At 37.4% G+C, this 23,045-nt stretch overlaps 1 protein-coding gene across 3 annotated transcripts in view; it reads left to right on the top strand.

The window, feature by feature from the left end:
- The first annotated feature begins 21,092 nt into the window (after positions 1-21,092).
- Positions 21,093-23,045, top strand: part of LOC150080474 (protein couch potato-like) — a 365,119-nt gene continuing 363,166 nt past the window's right edge. For all 3 annotated transcript variants that reach the window (XM_090381012.1, XM_090381013.1, XM_090381011.1), the window contains exon 1: positions 21,093-21,350. In XM_090381012.1, the coding sequence (XP_090237138.1) occupies positions 21,273-21,350 (78 nt within the window). In that variant the 5' untranslated portion in view covers positions 21,093-21,272. The remainder of the gene's footprint in view (positions 21,351-23,045) is intronic.

The raw sequence follows: 23,045 nt of genomic DNA, 5'->3' as shown, positions 1-23,045 counted from the left end.
CGTTCTGTTTGTATCACGTATCACATGGTATTTGCTGCAATTCTAACTGCTTGTCAGTGGAGTTGATACATTATTTATGCAATACTCTTTTGTTGTTTTCTAGTCTGAGCGTGTAGGGCACTGCTTATAACCTTCATTAATTTGGGGAATATCTGAAACTAATTAGCTGCCTTGCGATATGCGACATGTCCAAACATTTCAACCAAGATCATGGGTCGCGTTACAAAAATATGTGCTTCGCAATTATACCATAGAAGAAGGTTATATGACTGCTATTGTTATGCAGCAGGAGCTTTTCACTGACTGCCTTCCATAAGCAGTAGGAAGGAAGTGTCTTCCTTCGTAGCGTTATTTGGAAGAGTCTCTCATTGTTCTAATTATGCTGAAATTTCAGAGATTTATAAACATTTACATGAATAAACGTCCGGTAACAAGTTGGCTTCCGTATATGGATTTACTATCAAATAAAGGCAACTTTTCAGCATCTCCTGGCTACCTAGAAGTCATTTATATATACAAATACATCAGCTGGTGGATGGAAATTATGATTGATAAATTTCATCATAATGAATAAAGAAACAGACATTCAAACTAGATATTCTTCGGATCAAACAAACATTGACTGGATGTATAATGTTGAGTTATCGTTTGGCTATATTGGTATGAGAATTATTGGGATGAACATTTCCACTGAGATACATCCACTGTCAGGAGATCCGAGAAGTTTCTCCAGGAAGGATGATGGAGGTACCATATTGACGAAGACGTGAGATATTATATGAGATCAGCTTGTATTTAGTATCCTTCCGTAGTAGACTTTTGCAAGAGGTGGATCATGGCCGCGTTTCTGCAGCCCAATGTCCATTGTATCACAGCGGCAACCGTTTTGAAGACGTCACTCCTAATCGCTCGAAGGCTTCGCTGAAGGGCTTCGCCAGTTTAGTTCCGGTATACCCTATTTGTGCTGACGGCGTTATCTTCTGCTGAAACCGGAACTAGACTGTCGATTTTGGACAAAGAAAACGTCTAGTCTCCTGCACATCTCCGCTGACTGCGTCGACTTTCTCGTATTGCCTAACTACATCAACTCTGGTAAACTGGGTCAACGTCTGCAAGGCTGGAATCCATGGTCTCGTTCACTACTAACTGCTGCCTCCACAGTTCACCTCTCCGAAGGCGGTCACAGCGAGTAAGAAGAAAAATTTAAAGACATAATTGCTAACTTAATAAATATACGACTCGCAAAGTACTGTAAGCACATAATGTTGTCAGTCAGCAATGAGATTATTTCGACTTTGAGGAAATATACAATCTACTAACCCCTCATGGCCTTAGCTGTCTTTGTGTTTAATATAAAACAACAACAACAACAACAACCTCTCAGATTTCGAAGAAGTGTTTATCTTCTTGAATATCTTAAGATTCGAATATCTGTTAATGTAATCGTAGTGATGCTTTCACAACAATTTCATCTTAATACCATTTCAAACTTCGCATCCATATCTATTTTCTCCATGGTCACTAAAGTGACTATTCCCCCTAATTGTTAGTATGGTACAAGGAATTAGCTGTTCATTTCGTAATAATGCCTATCACTAATTCTCAGCATGCCACAGTCATTACTGGCGCTTTCCAGTCATAGGTTGCCAGCTAACTATTGGCCAGCGCAAATAAATTAGCACTGAAATCTATCGATTATTTTGTAACTCTGGCTAATCCAGGAAATTTGAAAAGTTCTGCAGTCTGAAAAGTTTCAATGTTCAAGAACAATCAGAAATTATATATAGTTAGGATAAAAAAAAGCAACTTATATTAATCCTTTAAGTAGTTCTCGTTTACTTAATTTTCGTGCATTTATTATAAATAAAACCTGCAAACATTATACCTTTTTAGGAAGAAGAAGATGGCCTAATCTCTCTCTCTTCAACAATATCCGAATTCAAATTCAAGGAATATTAATGAGCAGCCTGGAACAGCATAAACTTTTGAAATGCTCTTTGAACTTCCCAACGAACTTTGCCCATCTAACTATACACTAGATGAGTACATTATTCCAAACAGTAAATAACAAAAACATTATGTAAAGTTCAATAGATCAAACATCTGATTATGCATCCTACTTCCCCTTTACCGAATGGGATTGTTCCTTCCAGAAACGATTTGTAGCTGTGCTTCGCACATGCACGTGATCTAGTTCAGACCTCGCAGGTGGTTTTATGTTCATGCATTCATAATTTTCCTAGCAACGGCAGAAAGAGCTAAGTTAGGTACTCCTAAGAAAGAGATGATAAAGTGCGGCCGATAGAAATGTTATAAATGACCTCAGCGCACACAGTTGACATGTATTTTGTGCAAAGAGGATAACGAAGCGGAGGAACACCAAGGCAAAACCCGGGGAAGTGCGGTGTGGCTTGCTTGTCTTTCGGGTAACGGGAAGGCCAAACAGAAAGAGATGTCATCTGTCTTTGTAAAGTGTTCAACAGTGTCACACTTTGTAGTATAAATTATACTTTCTTTATGTATTTTCTCCGTGTGTTGCCTTTCATTTTAAGCCTTCTACCCAGTCACGACTTGAATATACATTCTCTGTGTAAAGTAGGGGGAAAAATAAAGTGAAACTCGCTGATGTTAGCGAAATTCTTATTTTGGCAGCAGCATCTGGTCTAAGAACGTACTTAAGTGTGGTGTTTTGGCAGAGAATTAATGGAAAGCAAAGAGCTGCGTTGTTTTTCTGCTTTGCTTTTTAATCCTCTGAAGTAATGAATAATGAAAATAACATATAGACATTTGTATTTGTTAGTTCTCTTAATTCAGTGTCATACAATTGAGGTGCGCTCTCAACAATACGTCATTTACCTCAATTCGCAACCATAATCGTAAATAAAATAGATAATTGACTGATTGCACTTTAAGTTTATGCTCACCAAATACTTTATTTTTCGCAGGAAGCAGAATCATGCATACGTTACGATTTCGATCTCTCAGATTCTTCATCAGTGTTAGTAACGCTCGAAGTAATTAATCTTAATGAATAAAACGGAAAAATTAGAGTGTTTATCTTTCAAAACGTGCTCTTCAGTGAAGGTTTTCTTGGATTATAGCAGAGTTTGCCATTTGGGTTTCATCCTTTTGTGTATTGTAAGAGTGGAAAAGTTTAGGTCTTTATTTTAATCAATTGCATTTGATATTTAAGTAGAAACGTTATCCAGTAATCCTTTTGGATAATGCTATAGAGTTTGGCTGATAGATTAGCCAATTTTTCATCCCACAAAAAACAACACATCTAATGGCCCTTCCGTTTTATTGACCACCTTGAAAGTATCGGAATTACTCACTTTCATCAAATCTATGATCTTAGAATATCAGAGGACAATTGCACTTTCTATACATGTATTAGTATTAGTATTAGAAAAGGCCACGTGGTGAAAGGAAGCCTATGGCGTATGCTGCACAAGCCAGAAAAAAAAGAATAAAGTAATAACAAGAAGAAAATTTAAAAAATAATAAAAGAAGAAAAGGAAATAGAAAACTTAGGCATTTTCCTTCTCCCGTAGGTAATTATCCATCTGACCTTATAATTTTCCCAAACTGTCAGCCTCTACCACCCATGTAGGTAACTTAATCCAGTAATTCATAATCCGCTGGCTAAAATAAAACTTCCTGTAATCCCGTCTAAACATCTCCTCCGTAACTTTAATTTATAGCCCACAGTTCTAGAATCATTTACAACAGCGAAAATTTTGTCCTCATTCATTTTACTTTTGCCTCTCAGAGCCTTAAACACTTCAATCAAGTCTCCTCTAAGGTGCCTATTTTCCAAAACTTTGTAACCCACATATTCGAAGTCTTTCTTCATAAGGAGGCCCCTTTGCCGGTCTCACCAGGCGAGCTACCCTTCTGTGAGACCGGCAAAAGGGCGCCCCTCTTTGGACCCTTTCAAGAAGCACAATGTCTTTCTTAAGGTGTGGTCTCCTTACTTGAATACAGTATTCCAAGTGTGGTCTAAGATAGCCTTATATGATGGGATTATGACGCCCTTATCTCTATTAGCGATTGTTCGATAAATCATCCATAGGACACCATGGGCCTTCCTTGCAACCTGTTTACAATGCTCAGAGAATTTCATGTCTGACCATATCGTAACACGCAAGTTCCTTTCCTCCACTACCGGCTTAGTTCAACTCCACCAAGTGTATAAGCTATTTTGGGGTTACTGTTCCCCAGGTGTAATACCTTGCACTTTGCTGGATTAAAGCATAGCTGCTATTTTTCTGCCCATCCCTGAAGTCTATCTAGGTTACTCTGAAGAGCTGAAGAAGTTCTGCTGGGCGGTGATCATTAACTACTCTACCAATTTTAATATCATCTGCAAATTTAGACATCACGCCCTCTACCCCTTCATCGATATCATTTATGAAAATCAAAAACAACAGTGGTCCTAATACGGATCCTTAGGGAACCCCGCTTCTTACATCAACCCAATCTGAGGAATAACCATTTATCACAACCCTCTGCCTCCTGCCCTGAAGCCAATCAACTATCCATCTAAGGATTTTCCCTGTGATTCCAACCTGTTCCATCTTATAAAGTAGCCCTATAAAGGCTGGTAATTTCCCACTTCACTCTTAGAACAGCCCTTATGTATTGGAGATATATTGGCACTTTTCCAATCCAATACTCCAGCGACAAATGATGCTCTCAATTATCCTCAATTGTTCAATTCACTCAACTGCCACCTCCCTTGGTCTTGATTTCTTTTAAACAGAAGAATGAATTCTTTCATTTTGGTAAACAAAACTGAGAAGCATTGTAATTTCATCGGAGACACTTTTTCCTTTTAATTCTAAAAATTGTTGACTTCGTCATGGACGGTCATTTCTCTTGTTTTCATTTTAAATCTATATGTGGTTAACTGTAAAGGTGAAAGATTCAATTTTAAGAGAGAGGACTATAATGGAATGCTATATTTCTTGGGCTCTATTAACTTGAAATATAACTGTAGGCTGTGGGATATAAATATGATACTGGAAATATTCGAGGGATGTATGCTCGAAGCCACAAATGTATTATTCATACCAGTGGTCAAGTTCCTTAAGGAAAGATGGCAAAATAGAAGAGGTAAACCGAATAGGACCCTGAATTGGTTGTAGTGTATGGTCCGTAGAAAGGCCAGCCGAAATGGCACAAAGGTGGTGCTAAAAGGCGTTAGGTAACATCTGAGCCGGTAGGTTTCACTTCATTATAGATAAAGTCATGATGTCTGTGATTAAGAATGCGATTCAGGACCATCTCCATAAAAATGTTAAGTTAATGTTAAGCGGAGTGTAAAGCCTAATCAGCAAAAACCTTCTTTGATATAAAATATCACCATTTCCTCTAATTTATTTATTTATTTGATATAAGAACATTACAGGATATTCCAATTAAAAACAATTATTTGTAGCCCATTCTGCGAAGAAATCTGTTGCTTTCTGGAGTGTCATTGAACCTGAGTATTCCATGGATTCTGCCCATGCTCTTCTGATCTTAGTAGGAGACGAATGGAATTACAGCGGCTTTATTTAATTGTTTATTTTTGTTTGCACGATTTTTCTAGGTGGCTGTATAAGGCCTGTAACATGTTAGACAAGTATGCATTTTTCTATAGAATGAAATGATGCTTTAATCCTTATAAAGAGTTTGTTTCTTTTCCAAGTTCAGTCCAAATGAATTCAACTCCTGTGAATCGACTCATTAAATCTATTGTCATTATTTCTATATAGAAACAATGGGCATTATGCTTTCATTCTCCTGATTATATAGAAGGAAAAAAAATAACCAATTTAGCTGTTAATTCGTTAGTTTTTTTTAGTTGAAACTGTCGTTTACGTTCTGAGAATCTTTAGAATAGAGAAAGGATAGCTGACTAATAACTCTAATTTTTTTCCTAAATTACCCTTTTTCGCAATGTTTGCTTTGCTTTTCAGCTTCGAGTCTGTTTCCTATTATGGCAACTGCAAAAATACTGTAGTACAGTCCAGATAGAGTGCATTAATGAATTATGCTATCGTTGTCATGGAAACGAAGTGTGGCCGCAAGAACAATGGATGTTAAGGACAGATAAAACAAACATCGAATTCATTCTTTCTTTTCATAAGAACATCTTCACAATGGTCTTAAGTCAGCACTGACTCAAGAGTAGTAAATAAGTATGAAATTATGCGCACGAATAGACTAATAGTAGAATTTCGTGGTTTGTCGAATTTCTGTTTGTTTGAAGTCGGTCATATTTTTTGTGGAATACTCCAGTCTATTCTGATGGATGCTTTGGACGATAACAACACAGCGAAATGTAAATATTTCATTAATGCAAGCGCAATGCCAATACTGACAATTACTGTTGCATTCTCTCATCATTTACCAAAATACTTTTGCAATTACTTTTCCATCTCGAAGCCAAATTCAATATTTCACAACAACTTTTCCAAACCTTCATTAAACTCGGAGCTGGCCGATTGTATTTTTGTTTTTCGGTGGCTCATAATATATTATATGGTCTCACGTGACGCACACTGTTCCATTTCTGTTGATCACATTGGAAGTTTGATATATGGAAGACAAAGAGTGTAAGAAAAAACCATCAATCATGTTCGCTTTACTTCTTAGAGCATATGAAATTTCAGTAAGACCGCACGCAGCATTTTCGGAAGAAAATTTGTGTTATGACTGTGTCTTGCATTATCGTCTTCATACCACCTTCCCCATCTGCTTACTCCATCGCCTCTTACCTCACTTCTTTCTCTGCACTCCATCACTCCTTCTCCTGTTACTTCTCTCTTCTCTTCCGGCACTTTGCCTCTTTCTACTTTTCTCTTTCGTTCACTCTATCGTCAAGCTTTGGATTCTACGTTTATGGCTACTTTTTAAACCAGTTTATGTGGTTTTAAAAACGACATTCTAAAACGAAATAATTAAAATTACAAAATCAGAATGACCGCCTTTATTTTCTAATTTAGTTTATGTTTTGTTCATTATTGTTATTTTTTAAACTTTTTATTTCAGCTTTCTAAGGGACGTGCATTATTTTGACCTGATTCTAATTACCTCGCAATATTTTTTATCAACCATTGTATAGACAAACAATGTAACTTATCTTAAATATTTATAGTTACATTTGTACTTCCCAACTTTTTAGAAAATAATGAAACTAATAACTTTGTGATCATAAGAAAATGTCTCTAATGGGCAAAATTTTTAGAATTTTTTAAATGACATTCTGTAAAGATGTTATCATTTTGTAAATATAATTTTTAAAGGTTAATTAACATAACAGAAGATTACTGGATATGTATAATTAATCGGATTGCCTTCAAGGATCCCATTGCTCTTCTCCATCGCAGATCGGCACCCAGGGCAAGAGTCCATCTAGCTAATCTAAAGAAGAAACCGAGTTTTACATCTAAATGCAGACAAAATACACCAAGGCTTCATGCCATAATTGCTATGGGGGTACAAACGAACACGGCGTCAAGGTATGTTTGTTTTAATTCCGGTCTCCAGGGTTTCGCCTGTATGCCGCTGTAGCACTTGGCACGAAGAAACAAACAAAGATGATTTTAGTAGGACTGATACTGATTCTAGTTAGTGTTTCAACAATTTAAAATTGGTGAATGATGTTAACTCGCCTATAGAAATTCCCTCTACTATGGCAGAATTAATTTGGACAGTTACTTTAGGAACTGCATTAATTTTCAATGGAATAACGCAAGAAGTGATGAAACTGAAATCAATGCGCCTGTAATACTCGCTTTCCTGCATAACAGAGAAGTAAGGCAGGTGTGTTTTTCAAAGAGTGACAATATTTTGTGAGTACCGATGTACACCTGCTTTCTCGGATAGATGAAGTATTCAGAATTTATAGCCAATAAGTATCGTGCCAGCACCACAATGATGGATGTTCTTCGATGTTCTTCTACTATGTGGCAAAGATAAAGTTGATGGAGTCAGAACTGTATCCTTCTGTTACAGTACTGATGCGGTAAGAAATTCAGTAAAGAGTAGACTTTTGCATCCTTGCACCTCCTATGTAAAGATTCTACGCGAGGACTGTGTGCATCTAGGGAGGAAAACCTCCGAGTTACAAAGAAGAATGACTGACGATACGGTCTGGATTTTGTGATGTTTCATCGATTGAAAACTCGAAACAATACGAAGTAAGAAAAGAGACTGCGCTTAAGGAAACAAAGATATAAAAGGTATCTGACGGAGATCACCGAATCTTAGAGTACAGGGAGGGAAGATACAGATGAGTTGGTCTGAAAGGAATTTAAATCCATTGAGAATCACTGATGTGAAAGCAGTCCCTGTGAGCGTGTTTCTTTGTGGACAGCGAAGGACAATACCGAGACAGAGAAATATCTCGGAGAACTCCCCGATGCAGATAGGATTATTTCAAGTAATCTAATTGAGCAAAGATTAAAAAAAGGAAGATTAGTGGACAGTTGTCTTCCAGTACTTTATGAATTCAACAAGTGGAAGAAGATACTCGTGTAATTAATGTTCTTTCTTTTTTCTTGGTTGACATTCTAAAGAAATGAAAGAGTTTCTAGCTTTTCTTCGTGCCCAGTTACATATTAGTTGTGGATTCTTAGAAGTATTTACGCCTTGATTATAAGATATAAAAGCTGAAGTAGTATCATTTCAGTAGTTTAATAGTTATCTCTCTTCTTAAAACGAAAGAAATTTTGTTACTCTTTGACTCTGGTTATGAAATTATCTTAATTTATTTAAAAAGTTTTCTTAACGTGATTATGAGATTAACTTGATTAATAGTCTTAAATTTTTCTAGGAGACTTTTGGTTTATTAATGAAAATACTGGTTTGATTATAATTGTTGTCGTTTCATTACCGGTGTGGAAAAGGCCTGGATTCGAATCTCGAATCAACGGAAGGAACTGTTATGAGCATTTTGCGTGTTTTTTTGAGTGTGTGGTCAAAGGTAAAGGCAAAAGCTTCAATTTCAAGAAAGAGAGGGTACTATAATGGAATGAGATATTTCTTTGTATCGGTTAATTACAGACTACTGTATTGTGTCGGATATGATTATGTTATGGGGATGTTCAAGGGATTTTTTCTCAAAGCCAACAACGTATCTGGAACAGTGGCGAAATCCATAAAAGTAAAATTCCAAATTTAATGACAACTAATTTTTGAATTTAATTGAGCAAAAGAAACAACCATGGAAAGTTACAAATAATCACGTTATTCTGATTTTTATGAACCTTATTAGAGAAAAAAGTTGCTGATGGAGTAAGAGGAGAGAAAACTGATTGCAAGAAAGCTGTAGCAACGAAAGCTAAGAACAGGGATAGGGAGTTCTTATCATATGTTAATACAAAAAAAAGAGTAAATCAAAGAGGTCCCTTAATTGGCTGTAGTGAACGACTCATAGAAAGCCTAGTAGAAATGGCAGATGAGTTTAAAAGATCATTGTTATGGTTGAAATTTAGCATATCAGAAACTTAGACCCACACCGGGAAGAAAAGGCCTGAGTTTGACTCCCGTCAATGACGCGAGGAACTTTTATGGCTTTTTTTCACTCCGTGGCTGCTGAGCTAGTAGGTCTCAGGCGTGGATACTAAGATTTTTCAACCGGGGAACTCGGGTTGTCATCCAGCAAAACAGAAAAATCGATCAGGAACATTTTTGTCCATAAACGCAATTTATGGACAAAAAACACATGGGCAGATGAGTTGGTTCTCTGGTGGCTCTAATGTGACATTTTTTTTCTAAAAGTGTGGGCTCAAGGACAGACTTGCAGGTTATGTGTGCAGAAATCCCGGAATAACTCACTTGGAAAAGCCCTATTCCCTTCGCCTGAGATCGAATAATTACAGCCCCGGTTAAAGAGACATTTAGAAATTCCTCTAGTCATCGACGCTACTTAAACCGAGACCTCTCCTAACGAGTGACAAGTGGAGACAATTGTACTGTCACGGAGGACAATATACAGTACTTCGAATCTCAGGGGAATGCTAAGGTGACAGAGTGCTATAAAATAAGAGATATAATGGTTTCAGAAAAGAGCTTAGAAAAGCTACTGAAGTTAAAGGAAGGCTCCAGTGAAAGGTAGTGCGAATTTTTTTTTATAATTAAAAAGGCTGAATGCGAGTATAATACATCAAATTACTGATGTTAATAAGACAGTTATTTGACTCCAGGAAGAACCCTCCCTGTATTGGACGGATGCTGATGTCTCTACAGTGCTTAAAGGTTGCTGTAAATAGGCGTAAAATGAAGGAAAGCCTGTGCTTCCTTTTGGGTATGACACAAACCAGGGGACACAAATATAAAATCTCAGGGAATATCAAAAGACTGGATCTCATGAAGTTCACTATCATCAGCAGGTTGTCGAACAGTGGGAAGGCAACTTATCGCAGTGTTCGACAATCTGCAAACAGAAGCAGTGAGTCTAAGTTCAAAGTGAAATTGGATGGTGACCTTGTGGGAATGAGGATAGCGCGAATTGCTACTATTATCATTTGGCTGCTGCAGATAAATTGCGCTTTCTTGCATCATTTGGCCTTACCAATACCGACCAACAAGATTCAGTGGTGGTTCTTGTCTTCAGTTGCCTTGGTGCACTTATGTGAGTTAAGGAAATTGTCTTAATTTGCTTACGAAGTTTGATAAATCTGTTTAAGAGACTAACCCGATTATTAGTCATAGTTTTCTAAGGAGACTCGTACTGGAGTAATCAGATTTGTTTAATCAAGAAATCCTTCGGTTAATTAATCGATTGTAGGGTCATATGTTTTCATTAAGTGTCCCTTATAAACGAAATAAAATTAAATTAATTTAGTTAAGGAATTTCTTTAATATGGTTAAGTGATTGTCTTGATTAATAGACAATAGTTTGAAAAAGAAATTATTGGATTGATAGAATTTAATTAAGGTTATTGATTTAATTATAACATTTAATTTTATTAAGAATATAATTGTAACAATTAGTATATTAATCATTTTAATGTTAATTGATCCAGTTAATTAACATATATTAATTACATTTATGTTAATCTCTGTGTCTCTTAATTATATCTGTGTTAATGTTTTCAGTATTAATGTCTAGTAGAGAGATTGGTCCTGATTAGACATTATATTAATCCAAGTACATACTGAGAAGAAGCTGAATGGACATGGATGTCGGTTATATGGCGTTTCTTTAATAACATTCTTATTGTTTAATGGAGCGATCTGATAGGATTAGGCTGCCTGCCCAGATTTCGGTAATACGAAGCATATTTTTATTACTCGGAATAGAAACACGCGAATCAGATTAAATTGTATTGTCAGAGAGTTTCGCAGTATAATTAAGAAGGATACACTGAGTGGCTACTTTATTATGTAGCCACTCGGTGTATCCTGCCCCTTTCATGAAATGGAACGCCCCATCATTACGTGTTAATCCCGAAATATGATGTTAAAAGTCTACAAATATACCCAGACAGTATTTATTTTTATTACAGTTTCGGACAGTCGCCACCAATTTCTCAAGCGCATCATCAGTTCCCTTTTCGGGTGTAAATTCATGCTGGTAATCTGATAGTGAGTATGTACATAATCTAAGATTCTCGCAGCTATCATTCTTTCAAAAACTTTTCACAGTCTATTAAGTAATGCTATGGGGCGGTAGGACACCACATTATCTCTAGGTGTTGTTGGCGATTTCGAAGTAAGCTTCAGCAATGCGTCCTTCCAGTTTAACGGAAAGATGCCATTTCTGAGACAGGCATTGAATATACTTAGCAAGCGTGATGGGATGATCTTGAAACTCCGTTTTATTGCCTCACCCTCTATCATATCCATCCCCTGGCATTTATTACTCTGTATGCTCCTTACAGCCAGCGCTAATTCCTCCATCCGGATTTCTCTTCCTTGACCTTCACCGTGATAGGTCTCATTCAGCACTCTCATTTCGTTAAAAATTCCTGAAATGTGCTCATCAGTTTTTGCAAAATCTGTCCCTCCAACTAAATGATCTAGGATCACACCCACACTTTCAACCCATGTTTTCGTAACATGCCCATTTATCCTGATCGGACATGCAATATCTTCGGCGCGCCTTTTTATTTTATTTGCGCAAAGTTTATACACCAGTCCCAATGGATCAATATTTCCACTCGTTTATAGTTCGAGTATAAGTTCGTTTCAGCCATTGAAATTCTTCCTTTAGCAGCTACTGGTAGGTGGTCACTGCTGCAGGCAGGGCTTACTCTGCTGATACCTCTTTCTTTCTCCAATCTGCTCCCTCCGTAATTTTGTCAGTTCATTAGTCCACCATTCCACTGATGCATGTTTGTTTTGACTTCGCCCCATGGATGCACATGACTCCAGGTATAACCAAGTCTGCAGTAGGTACAACGCCTCCGTCCCATCCAGGTTACCCAACACATCGTTACTAAACTCAGAGCTAAGACAACGAAGCTCATCATCAAATTTATGCCAGTCAGCCGAATGTAACGAAAAACGTCGCAACTGGCCTAGTACAAAGCCCCACTCATTGCTAGATTCCTTAACATGAAACTTGATCACTCTGTGGTCACAAGACACCCAGTCAGGTTCTCCACATCAGTCCAACTTGTGAGAAATGCCCATAAATATTCCTCACCTCATTGACGGGATTCGAACTCTGGTCTTTTACACACGATGTAGGGAGACGATGATTATAATAAGTGTTATAATGTTATTTTAAATGTAACTGCATCACTTGGAAGTTGCTTGAGATGTGATATCGTCAACATTGGTGTTTTTTATAACGATCGATATCTGGTTTTTAGGGCAAAAATAAATAATGCTTTGTAATATTTTCAGGTGATGGACGATTGCAGCATGGTCTCAAGCGTATTACAAGGCGGATTTGAGAGGCCTCCGTAGCCGAGTGGTCAGGAGCGGAAGTGCAGTAGCACACGCTCTTTGAGTAGACCGGGGTTCAAGCCCCTGGCTGCTGAATACGGTCGATCTACCAATCCGCACTGGACCAGCGTGGCAGATTATGGTCCGTTTTCCTCAGCATGAATTGTTGAGGAGGCTTCCATCCTGCAGTGGGTTGATAATGGCTGCACTTTACTTTTTACTTTACTTTTGAGAGGCCTAGACAGCAGGAGAATCCTAAAGATTAAATTTGAAAAAAAAAAATAAATAAAAAAAAGAAAAAAGGTGTCGCTAACTAAAATAAGGAAAGATTAATAAGGATGTAGACTAAAAATTTGCAAAACTTAAGCCTTTCTTCATAAGAGCAACCCTTTGTTCCATTCACTAATCGTGTTGCCCTTTTCTGTACTCGTTCCAGCAGCTCTACATCCTTCTTAAAATAAGGCCTCCAGACCTGTATACAGTACTCAAGGTGTAGCCTGACCATTGCCTTATACAAGGGGACAATCACTTCCTTATTCCTGCTAGAAAAATTCCTGTATATCATTGACAAGACACCATGAGCTACTCTTGTAGACCGTCTGCACTGCTCAGAAAACTTCATATCTGCCTGCACAATTACCCCCAGGTCCTATTCGTACTCTACCACTATCAGTGTAGTACCACACAATTGATGCATTATCTGGGGTTACTGCTTCCCATATACAGTACTTTACATTTCTCAACGTTAAACTTCATTTGCCACCTCTCAGCTCATCTGCTCAACTCTCCTAGATCTGTTTTTCTTTGCATCTTATGGCAAAGATTTCTCATTATCTGCCTTTGCCTACCTAATCTCCTTTGTGACTTGGTTACAGACCAGCTTATATCCATAATAGACTTCCATGTCACCCATTAATTTATATGTATTCCATGCATTCTTTTCTGCCATATATCTCATTAGTTCATCTGACATCCATTTAGGCCTAAAGCTTGAACAATATTTCTTAGTTAGTATATAAAGCCTAGTAGCTTCCAAGATAAATTCTTTGAATGCTTCCCATTTTGAATTTGCTGTTGGTAACATCATCAGTTGGTACCACCGTATAGAATTTAAACACTATCTCAGACCACCAGAGGCGCCTTTACGAAAGCAAAAACCCTTCCCTTTACATTTGATGGTAGTTACCTCTTTGAGTAAATCCCACTTCAGCACACTGTGATCACTGCCACCTAGTGGTTCATTTATCTGCAGATTCTTAATGCATGAAGAATCACTACTGATAATCAGATTAAGAGTATTCGTCCCTCTAGTTGCCTCCCGAACATGCTGATGTAGAAAACAATCATCAGATAAATCCACAAAAGCCTTGCTAGTGTGTGAGTGACCAACCCACAAATTCCAGTCAATATCTAGGAAATTAAAATACCCCATTATAAGACTCTCTGATTTACTGGCTCACTCGTGCAAAAAGTAAGGTGTTTCATCCAGCGAAATAGGCAGCCCAACCAGAAAACCCACGAAATTTATGGACTTAATACGCATGTGTAGATGAGTTGTTTTCAGGTAATCTTAATATGATATTTATTTATTATTCTATTACGGAATGAAAACACATAATGATCACTATAGAAAAAAAAATTAAAGCTTGCATCAGAAACGTTATGGCCGCCACGTTTTGGGCTCTGCCACATGTTGATTTCCTAGACCAAAGCAATACAATTAATAATGGTTACCACTATGATCTGCTAAAAACTCTCAATCTAGCTGTGAGGAAGAAGCAATTGGATTCTTTGTCCAAAGGTGCCTACTTCTTCCACAAGCTTTTAATGATACTCTCAGTTGTAAGTCCAAGTATGAAGCATGTATGTATCATGAATTCAGCCTGTGATGTGCCAGAAACGAGAACGTGAATTATCACTTTGCCGATGCACAACTAGAATGATTGTCACTGTAGACAACATAGCGCAGTCATTGATGGCTATTTGATGCCAAGGATCGGTATTCTTTTTTGACCATCGGTTTTAAGTAAGGATGGCAAAACAATACTCAAACATTGCTCTACCGGTGTATTTTCTATTCGTGTTCATCGATGGTTACATTTATTTTTCTTAAGAAACATAAAAACGTAATATAGGAGTGATTAAAAATTGTGCTACCACTTATACTAGAGAAAGAATAGTTATGAATGAAATAAAAGAGGCGATTATTCTCCTTCTTGGAATGGAACACAGTTGTAATGGGATGCTGCATAGACAGACTGATAGTAACTGATATATTCGCCGCTTGAACTTACACGTTCGCAACCATGACACCAACATTAATCCTCATTTGCAATTAAACGTCCTCAGGAAACACCGAGATGGTTTGATTTGTTTTGACGAAATTGCGCATCATTCTCACTAGCCTGGATGGTCTCAATTCCTTCGGAGTGGATACACACACACACACACGCGCATCTGTAACGTTCAGAGCGAATCAGACATGGTGACTCATAATGGAATAACCCCGAATGACCCTTTTATTATCATCGTTTGCCTTCTCTCCACCCTCGTCTGCCTGTGACTGTTTACATATGAGGGTGGTTAGGAAAACAACAAACGCAAGTGCAGTAATAAATCGCGTGTCATTTTTACCTGACACTAAAAGACAGGAAAATTTAATTACGAAGAATGATTGCGTATTGCGTGTTGTATTACGGCTACTTTTTCACCCGCTCTCTTATTATTCATAATTAGTGCCGTGCAGATTTGTCGTGCGAATTGATAGCACTTTTCGAAATAACCATTTTTGGCTCACAGTTCTTCTAGCGACGGAACTTCAACAACAAAAAAATTTCTACACTTCGTCGGCTTCTGCTGCTTCCCATTTCCCCCTTTCTCCAATCCATCTCTTTTTCAATTTCTCCTCTTTCTGTTTTAATTTTTAATTTCTTCTCTTTTCTTCTGTCTCCTCACTTCTCTTCCCTTCCTTTTTGTTTTCCTTTATTTCTTCTTTCCAGCTCTTCGTTATCTCTTCTGTTTCTTATCTCCTCCTCTGCTTGCCTTCTTCATCTCTACTGTTTCTTATATCTACTGCTTTACCTCTTCTCTCTCTCCCCTATCTTCTTTGCGTTCTTTATCTGTTCTGTTTCTGTTCTCTTCTCCAGTTATTTAATTTCTCTTCAACTCTTCTTTCATTCCTTAATCTATCGTCTTTGTGTTTATCATCTCTTTTAGCATGTGATAATTATACAATAAAGATTTTGTTTCGCTTTATCTATTCCATTCCTGTTTCCTTCCGTTTCTCTGGTATTCTGTTCGCTATCTCGAACTGCAAATCTTGGAAACTTGGCACCTTGCGGGAACCTAATCACTCAACCCTCTCAGGTGCATTAGGCCCTGAAAGAGATGAGTAAGGCGAACGAAGAAGGCGTAAGAAAGCTGGATCTCATGAAGACTACCTTCGGGCAGCTTTTTGTAGATCACTAGCATAAATTATTTCTCAAGGTGGCTTGGAGTTAAGAGTTTGATAAAGTTCAAGGCGAACTTAAATGCCATATTTTGACTATAGAAAAAATACAAGCTATTGAGGATTTTCTTTTTGCCACATACAGGAAAAGTCCGTTCCCTTCCATCATTTTATTTTCAATTATAAACTGACACCAATCTGTCTTTTCTCTATCTCCTCTTTATCTCTTTCCTCTCTTTCTAATCTTTATCTCCCAATCTTCTCTTCTCTTCTTTCTAATCTTTATCTCCCCATCTTCTCTTCTCTTCTTTCTAATCTTTATCTCCTCTTCTTTATATCTTGTTTTTCTTCCTTATCTCTTCTTCTTTTCATCTGTTCCCTTCTGTCTCTTTTTATTTCAACTCCTCGTTTCTCTGCATTTATTTCGCCTAGTTTTCTTCAGATTCTGTCTTTTTTGTTTTGCCATCTCCCCCTCTCTCTTCCTCTGTTTTCATTCTTCTGCTTCTTCTTCTTCTTGCCGGCTAGGGCAATTTGTTTAAACAGCGATGTTTACCTTCTTTTCAGTAATTCTAGCCTCAGAGAGAGATTTCGGGATTGAAAAGCATTGTGTTACTCTCCCACCCTCCCTCTCTGCCACTCCCCTTCACTACTGATACTTACTTTAGGCGAAAAAATCTTCGAGACCTGTTCCTTTGACAGGAACACAAGAATAACACCCGTGGATTCCCTACAGATAACCGTCTGAATTCGCTGTGCCTGTCGAGGGTATTCTACGAGGACAGCTAATCTTTAATCAAAGAACTCTATGGCTTCAGAAACTTCTTTCTTTTCAGGGATTAAAGGGCACATTAAGGAACGAAGATAATATTGTCCGCCTTCCCTTATCGTATTAGTGCTGTACCATGTCTTGAACCGAGGGAGAGGCTCGACGCATGATTACGTAAAAATGCTCCAGAGGCCGTAGGGTGAAATTATTTATTGCATTTCTCGTTTCTCTGCAATGGGAGTAATGAAAACTCATTGGAGATATTGTCACTCCAAAAGAGAACTCGTATATATTTCGATTTCGCTCACGTGACTTCGATTCTCTTGTTTTAAAGTTATTTCCGGACTATTCGGAATTATTTTTTATCGACTTGTTTGCAATGGGTTTTAAACGCATTGAAAATCTACGAGAAGTTTAGAAGAATCCGCGAAATAAGCCCCTTAATGTTTAACAATTTTTTGAAAAATCTTCTACCACGCTACGCTCTGTCCGAATTTTATGACTCTCCCGTTCTTTGGAAACGGACGTCACCGCTGTCACGACCACCCTCTCTTCTGTAAGTGCCTATCACTTACGAAGTATAAATTTCAGACAACTACATTTTTCTTGCTGGCCGATGTTAATGACATGCATCAAAAAATCATGTTTTGGGTAACTTTTAAGAAAGATTGAAGAATAAAAAGAGTCTTTTTCTATATTTTGGAAGATGTAGCAGAGTATCTTTGTAACAAATAAAATGTTTTAATCGGGTTTGTGGATATAAACTCTAAACTTCTTTCAAAACGTATCTTTTGTTTGTTGTTTTTGCGAATCAGTAATCGCGGACATCACGTAGGGTCAGATAACTGGTTAAGAAGATAGTCACACCGATTTTATGCTTACTTAAGAGTAATCAGCAAACTATGATACAAGTTTCGACACTGGAAACCTCTGGCGCCTTCAGTGCAGACACTACGTTAAACCGCGTATCTTGAGACTTGTTGATCGTGTTGCCACCATCTTGGATTTGAATCCGATCTTTAGTGGCCTGACACTGTTGTGAGGATGTTCGTAATCTGAAATGAATGGGGTGGTCTTTCTTCAAACTATCTTTACCTTTTCGATTCTATAAGACTGTAACTCCGCAACTCTTCTGCCATTTGTTTTAAATGCGAGTGCTTAATTCTTAGCTCCATTTGGTCCTTATAGAATTTCTTTTAGTTTTCTTAGTTGGATAAACGGCTCTTTTAGTATAGTTTGGATTTGTAGGTCTGTGGAGATTTCCTTATAAAAGAAATTGGTTTAAGAAATTCTTAATATCTCGTTTTGGCCTTCTCCTGAACTCATTCGCATTCCAACATATAGTAGCGGGATTTGCCTTTGAGCTTCAGGCAGTTCAAAGGCAAATCCTGCTATAAATTTCTTATTGGAAATAAGGAATTTAATTTCAGTGCTTGTAAGCAAAATTTCTTAAATTATTATCTCGACTCCAGCGCTCAAGCGGTAGTTGGATTCGTAATTCACTAACCTGATTTGCCTATTAGTTTACTAACACAATTTTTGCAGATCTGTATCATCTTTAAAGTTGGGCTTTCAAGTTGTTGAAAAGGGTGCCTTCATTTCCTATTTCCATCTTAAAATTAATGCACAATTGTCTGCAGTTTGGGCACTTGTAAAGGAGTTAGGTTTGATCGAGATGTTCTCTACACTCGGCAAGATTTTCGCACGAAAAGGTTTGCCATCGTGGAGGAGGGTGTGGGGACTTCGCATTACAAAGACTTTCTTTTCGAAGTGTTGTTTGTCTTGAGATGCGAAGATTGCATTCTTCGACCAGGTGGAAAAGTCTTGAACTCGAATCGCATCAATGATGCTAGGAATTTTTATGGGCTTTTATCACAACGTGGCTGAGTTAGTCGGTCTCAGGATGGTTTATTATCCTTGAAACTCGAGTTTTTTCGTCTCATAGTCTTAGTTTCTTTGGTGCTTAACACAATCAAGAAACTGTTTTCTGAATGAAAAGCCATGCAATCCTCCTCCGAGACTGTCAAGCTAGATAAGGATGCGAAACATGCACGTAAAGATCCTATAACCTTGAAGAATGATTACAGTATAAGATTAAAGTTTCAACAGTGTGACTTGTAGTACTGAAGTCCCAGTGTGACAATTTTTAATTGAGGAAGGGTAAATGTGCTCTTTCTGAAATGTTTATCGTATATTCCGTATAATAGCGGTGTAAGAAAAAATCTTAATTTAATTTCTACACCAGATGCTAATTTAATTTCAACCAAGTCCGGTGATTCCCCAACATACGCGCGCATCTGCATGAATCTGATGTCGGAGAACCACCAACATCTGTATGAATAAATATCAGTAACTTTTGAGCTTCCGGTTGAAACATCACACAAGTTTCGACAAGTTTCATGTAATTTCAGAAAGTGGCTAACATTTTTCGTTGTACGAGATTCTATTCAAACACCGTACTCTGTCACATTTCTATTTTGAAGGACCATGCATTTTTGGTGTTTTAATCCTGATAACAATTCTCTCTCTCTCTCTCTCTCTCTCTCTCTCTCTCTCTCTCTCTCTCTCTCTCTCTCTCATTTAGAAGTCTTTAATTCATGTCCGTTTAACATTTAGGCCAAAAAATATTACACCGCAGATCATTAATTCAGAAACTATCGGTGTGCTGTACTTTCACGAGGGAAGATTATAAATGCATTTCAGATTTCTCTCTCTCTCTCCATATTTATATATTAATCAGTACAGTTTTCATTATTCAGCAAAATTAAAAGTAATGACTGTTTTTTTAACAGAAACTTAACTACAGTTCATCATAATATAATACAAAGTAATTTAAAATACGTTGCCAAAGTCAGAACAAATGATATACAACTACATCTTAGAGAAACTATGCTAATTGCCTTTCAAAATGTTAAATAATCAATAAATATACGTGCATATATATTCTATCATTAATTTTATTCAGTATAATTTGGAATTTAATTCTCGGAGTTCAATAAAATCTCGAAATTGTAATTAACAGCGTCTAAAAGAAAACAAAGGTTTGATTTTTCTCTGCTTGCTTGTTCAGAGGATTTAAAAATTAAAAAAATTATAATTTTTAATCATCAAATAAAAAAAAATGTTGTCATAGAATGTCTTAATTATGTTGTCATGTGTAATGTTGTCATAGAAATGTACAAATAAGATGTAATGTTGTCATGTAGTTATGTTGTCGAACAAATGTTGTCATAGAATGTGCGCAAGAATATGTGTAAAAATAAATGTTGTCATAGAATGTGTTAATTATATACTTGGAACGAATAATATATTTTATAATTTTTCATTTTCACGTGGTATTTATGTGTATTTCTGTCTAGGGGGAGGAGAAAGAAATGCTGCACATGACAATGCGCGCGAATCTTTTAAATAAGAAGGGTTAAGAGCGGACGAAATACTCTACCGTAAAGCGTCCGCCACAAAACAAAACAAAAAAAAAAAAAAAAAATGGAATAATTGTGAGAAAAAACAGTAAAGAAATAGCCGATAGTATTGTGCCCACGAACAGTCCTTGCCAGCGATCCCGAAGTAGTTTATTTGATCCACAGTCAACAACGACTTACATGGCTGCATACGTAAAATCAATTGGCTAAGTGCTCTAATCCAGTAACGTAGCGTTATTTAAAATTTCACGAACGCATTAAAAAACAAACCGAACACACGTTGGGACGCGTCTCTATTTGAGTCGGGGATGTTTTATTTATTGCCTATACAAGCACTTACTGGTCCGGAATACCTGCACGGAGGCGGCTTTCGTAGGAGCGCGCGCGCGATAGATACACATCCAAGCCATCCCTCCTTTCGCGACGTGGACTAGCCATTAGGTGTGCGTGTGTGTGCGCGTGTTCGTGTGTGTGTGTACATGTAGCTCCTAGGATCGCTGCCGAGTCTCACAGTTCCCGTACACTGCACTCGTCGTCGCACCGCACCTTCGCACCGATCGTCCTCGTCACTCGTGAAACACCAGCACGTGGTGTCGGCGTGTAGTTTGTGTTGTAGCACTCACACAGTTTTTCCGAGAAGCACCTTCTGCAAACGTGTGAAGCGAAGTGTGTCGGCCCACTATCTCTTTCCATCTGTCATTTGGGGGGAAAAAACCATTTTCCTGTGTCTGAAGACGATCGGGGGATGGCTATCAGTAGCACGGAAAGTTCCATGACGCTAAGTCAGAGTATGGACTCGGTTAATACTAATCCCGAAGATGAGGTAAGAAATCTTTGACTTTTATTTCTAATTTTTTGCCAAAAACACCCATAAAGGGATGTTGGTTCAGTTATTAAGACATATCTGTTAAGTTCAAGTAATTTTAGTTCATCCTTAGGCCTCTGCAAAGTCGGCAGGTGTTTCGCTTAAGCGAATAACGCTTTTCTTAAAAAATAAGCCTCGTGGTTAGTGTTAAGAAAAGGTTCAGCTGTTTGATTACGAAATTATAATAAAAAAAATGACTATTCATCGTTGCCTTCCAGAAGAATGTACAGCTTTATTCAAGTGTTAATTCCATTGTTAACAAATAAAGAGTTCGATTGTTACCGATATTTTTGCGAGAAGCAGACGACACGAGATTGATTGTTGCGTAAAATTTCATTGTTAAGAAAACTGCAAAAGGATCGCTATTTATGACAGTTTTATTATTACGAAATATTTGTCGAGAAATGAAATGCACGTGACTCATTGTCATGGTGATTTCATAGGCTAGTCAGTGACGTCAGCATTCATGTAATGCATCTAGAAATTTCGTTCTTCATCCCTATTTTTCACAAATAGATATTTTCTAGAAGAACGCTCCAATTGCAAAATTTTAGAGAAATAATACGCAAGAATAACTCTCATGCATATTTTTGTTGAGCATTAAATACTTGGCCTAATTGTTGGAACGCACATTTGGCTGTTGTATTGCAGTACGTCTTGTAATAAGCGCATGTTTGCGCCCGGTACAGGTTTTAAGAGTACTTGGCAAAGAGGTACGTTACTACTTCATCCAAGCAGACCGTCTCTCCAGGAAACTGCCGGATAGCGCGCATTTTATGGTTTATCACATCGCTGCATCAGTTAAGCCACACGCCAAGTTTTCCTATACAACCACACCTACGATCGTTTGGCTGTATTGGATTTTATTATTAAAGTTCGGTTTTTAAAATAATTATGTAAAAGCCGTTAGGGCTCTTCCGGGAAAATGCTACTTCTGTATGGTTAATTACAAGCTCGATAGAGAAAAAGTAGATTAGCAAACACGCCATCTGAGTGTTTCCATTATGAATCCCCAAAGCGGAAATATTAGGTCGAGTTTAAGAGGAATATGCGACTACGTGCATTTTGCATTTAGAAATAAATTCATAGTCTTTTTATTAGTATTTTAGGACGAATTATTAATCGAAAGATAAGGTTACGTTAGTAAGTACACCTTTAAATCAATCCCTGGTGCATCTAATGAAATCTATTGGAAATGGAGCGATCTGTTTATTACTACAGTACATTATATTTAAAACGAAGTTTAGAGTTATGAAATGTGGCGTTAGCAAACGAATCACCCAAAACTTCCTGAAAATACTGATTAGAATTACTCATATCTGATATGAAAATACTAAACTCCAATTAGGTCTTAAAACCTTCACTATAGTAACATTGCGATTCTTTAAATAATTTAATTAAGGTGTGTTTGAATATTGATTATTATTATTATTATTATTATTATTAGCTATATAGTGCAAGGAAGCCTGAGGCTTATGCTGCACCAGCAAAAAAAAAAAAAAAAAAAATCTCGAGTTACCCTGAGAGAGAGAGAGAGAGAGAGAGAGAGAGAGAGAGAAGGAAATCACCAAGAAAGAGAAGAATGATGATATCCAGCTCAGGATCCTGGGTTTGCCAAGCCCATACTCACCAGATGTGAGCCCCATTGTAATA

This window comes from Mastigoproctus giganteus, chromosome 9 (assembly GCF_048544385.1).
Source record: "Mastigoproctus giganteus isolate SK-2022 chromosome 9, ASM4854438v1, whole genome shotgun sequence".
NCBI classification, from domain to species: Eukaryota; Metazoa; Arthropoda; class Arachnida; order Uropygi; family Thelyphonidae; genus Mastigoproctus; species Mastigoproctus giganteus.
Note: the sequence above shows the minus strand (reverse complement) of the source record. Positions and strands in the feature narration are given on the sequence as shown.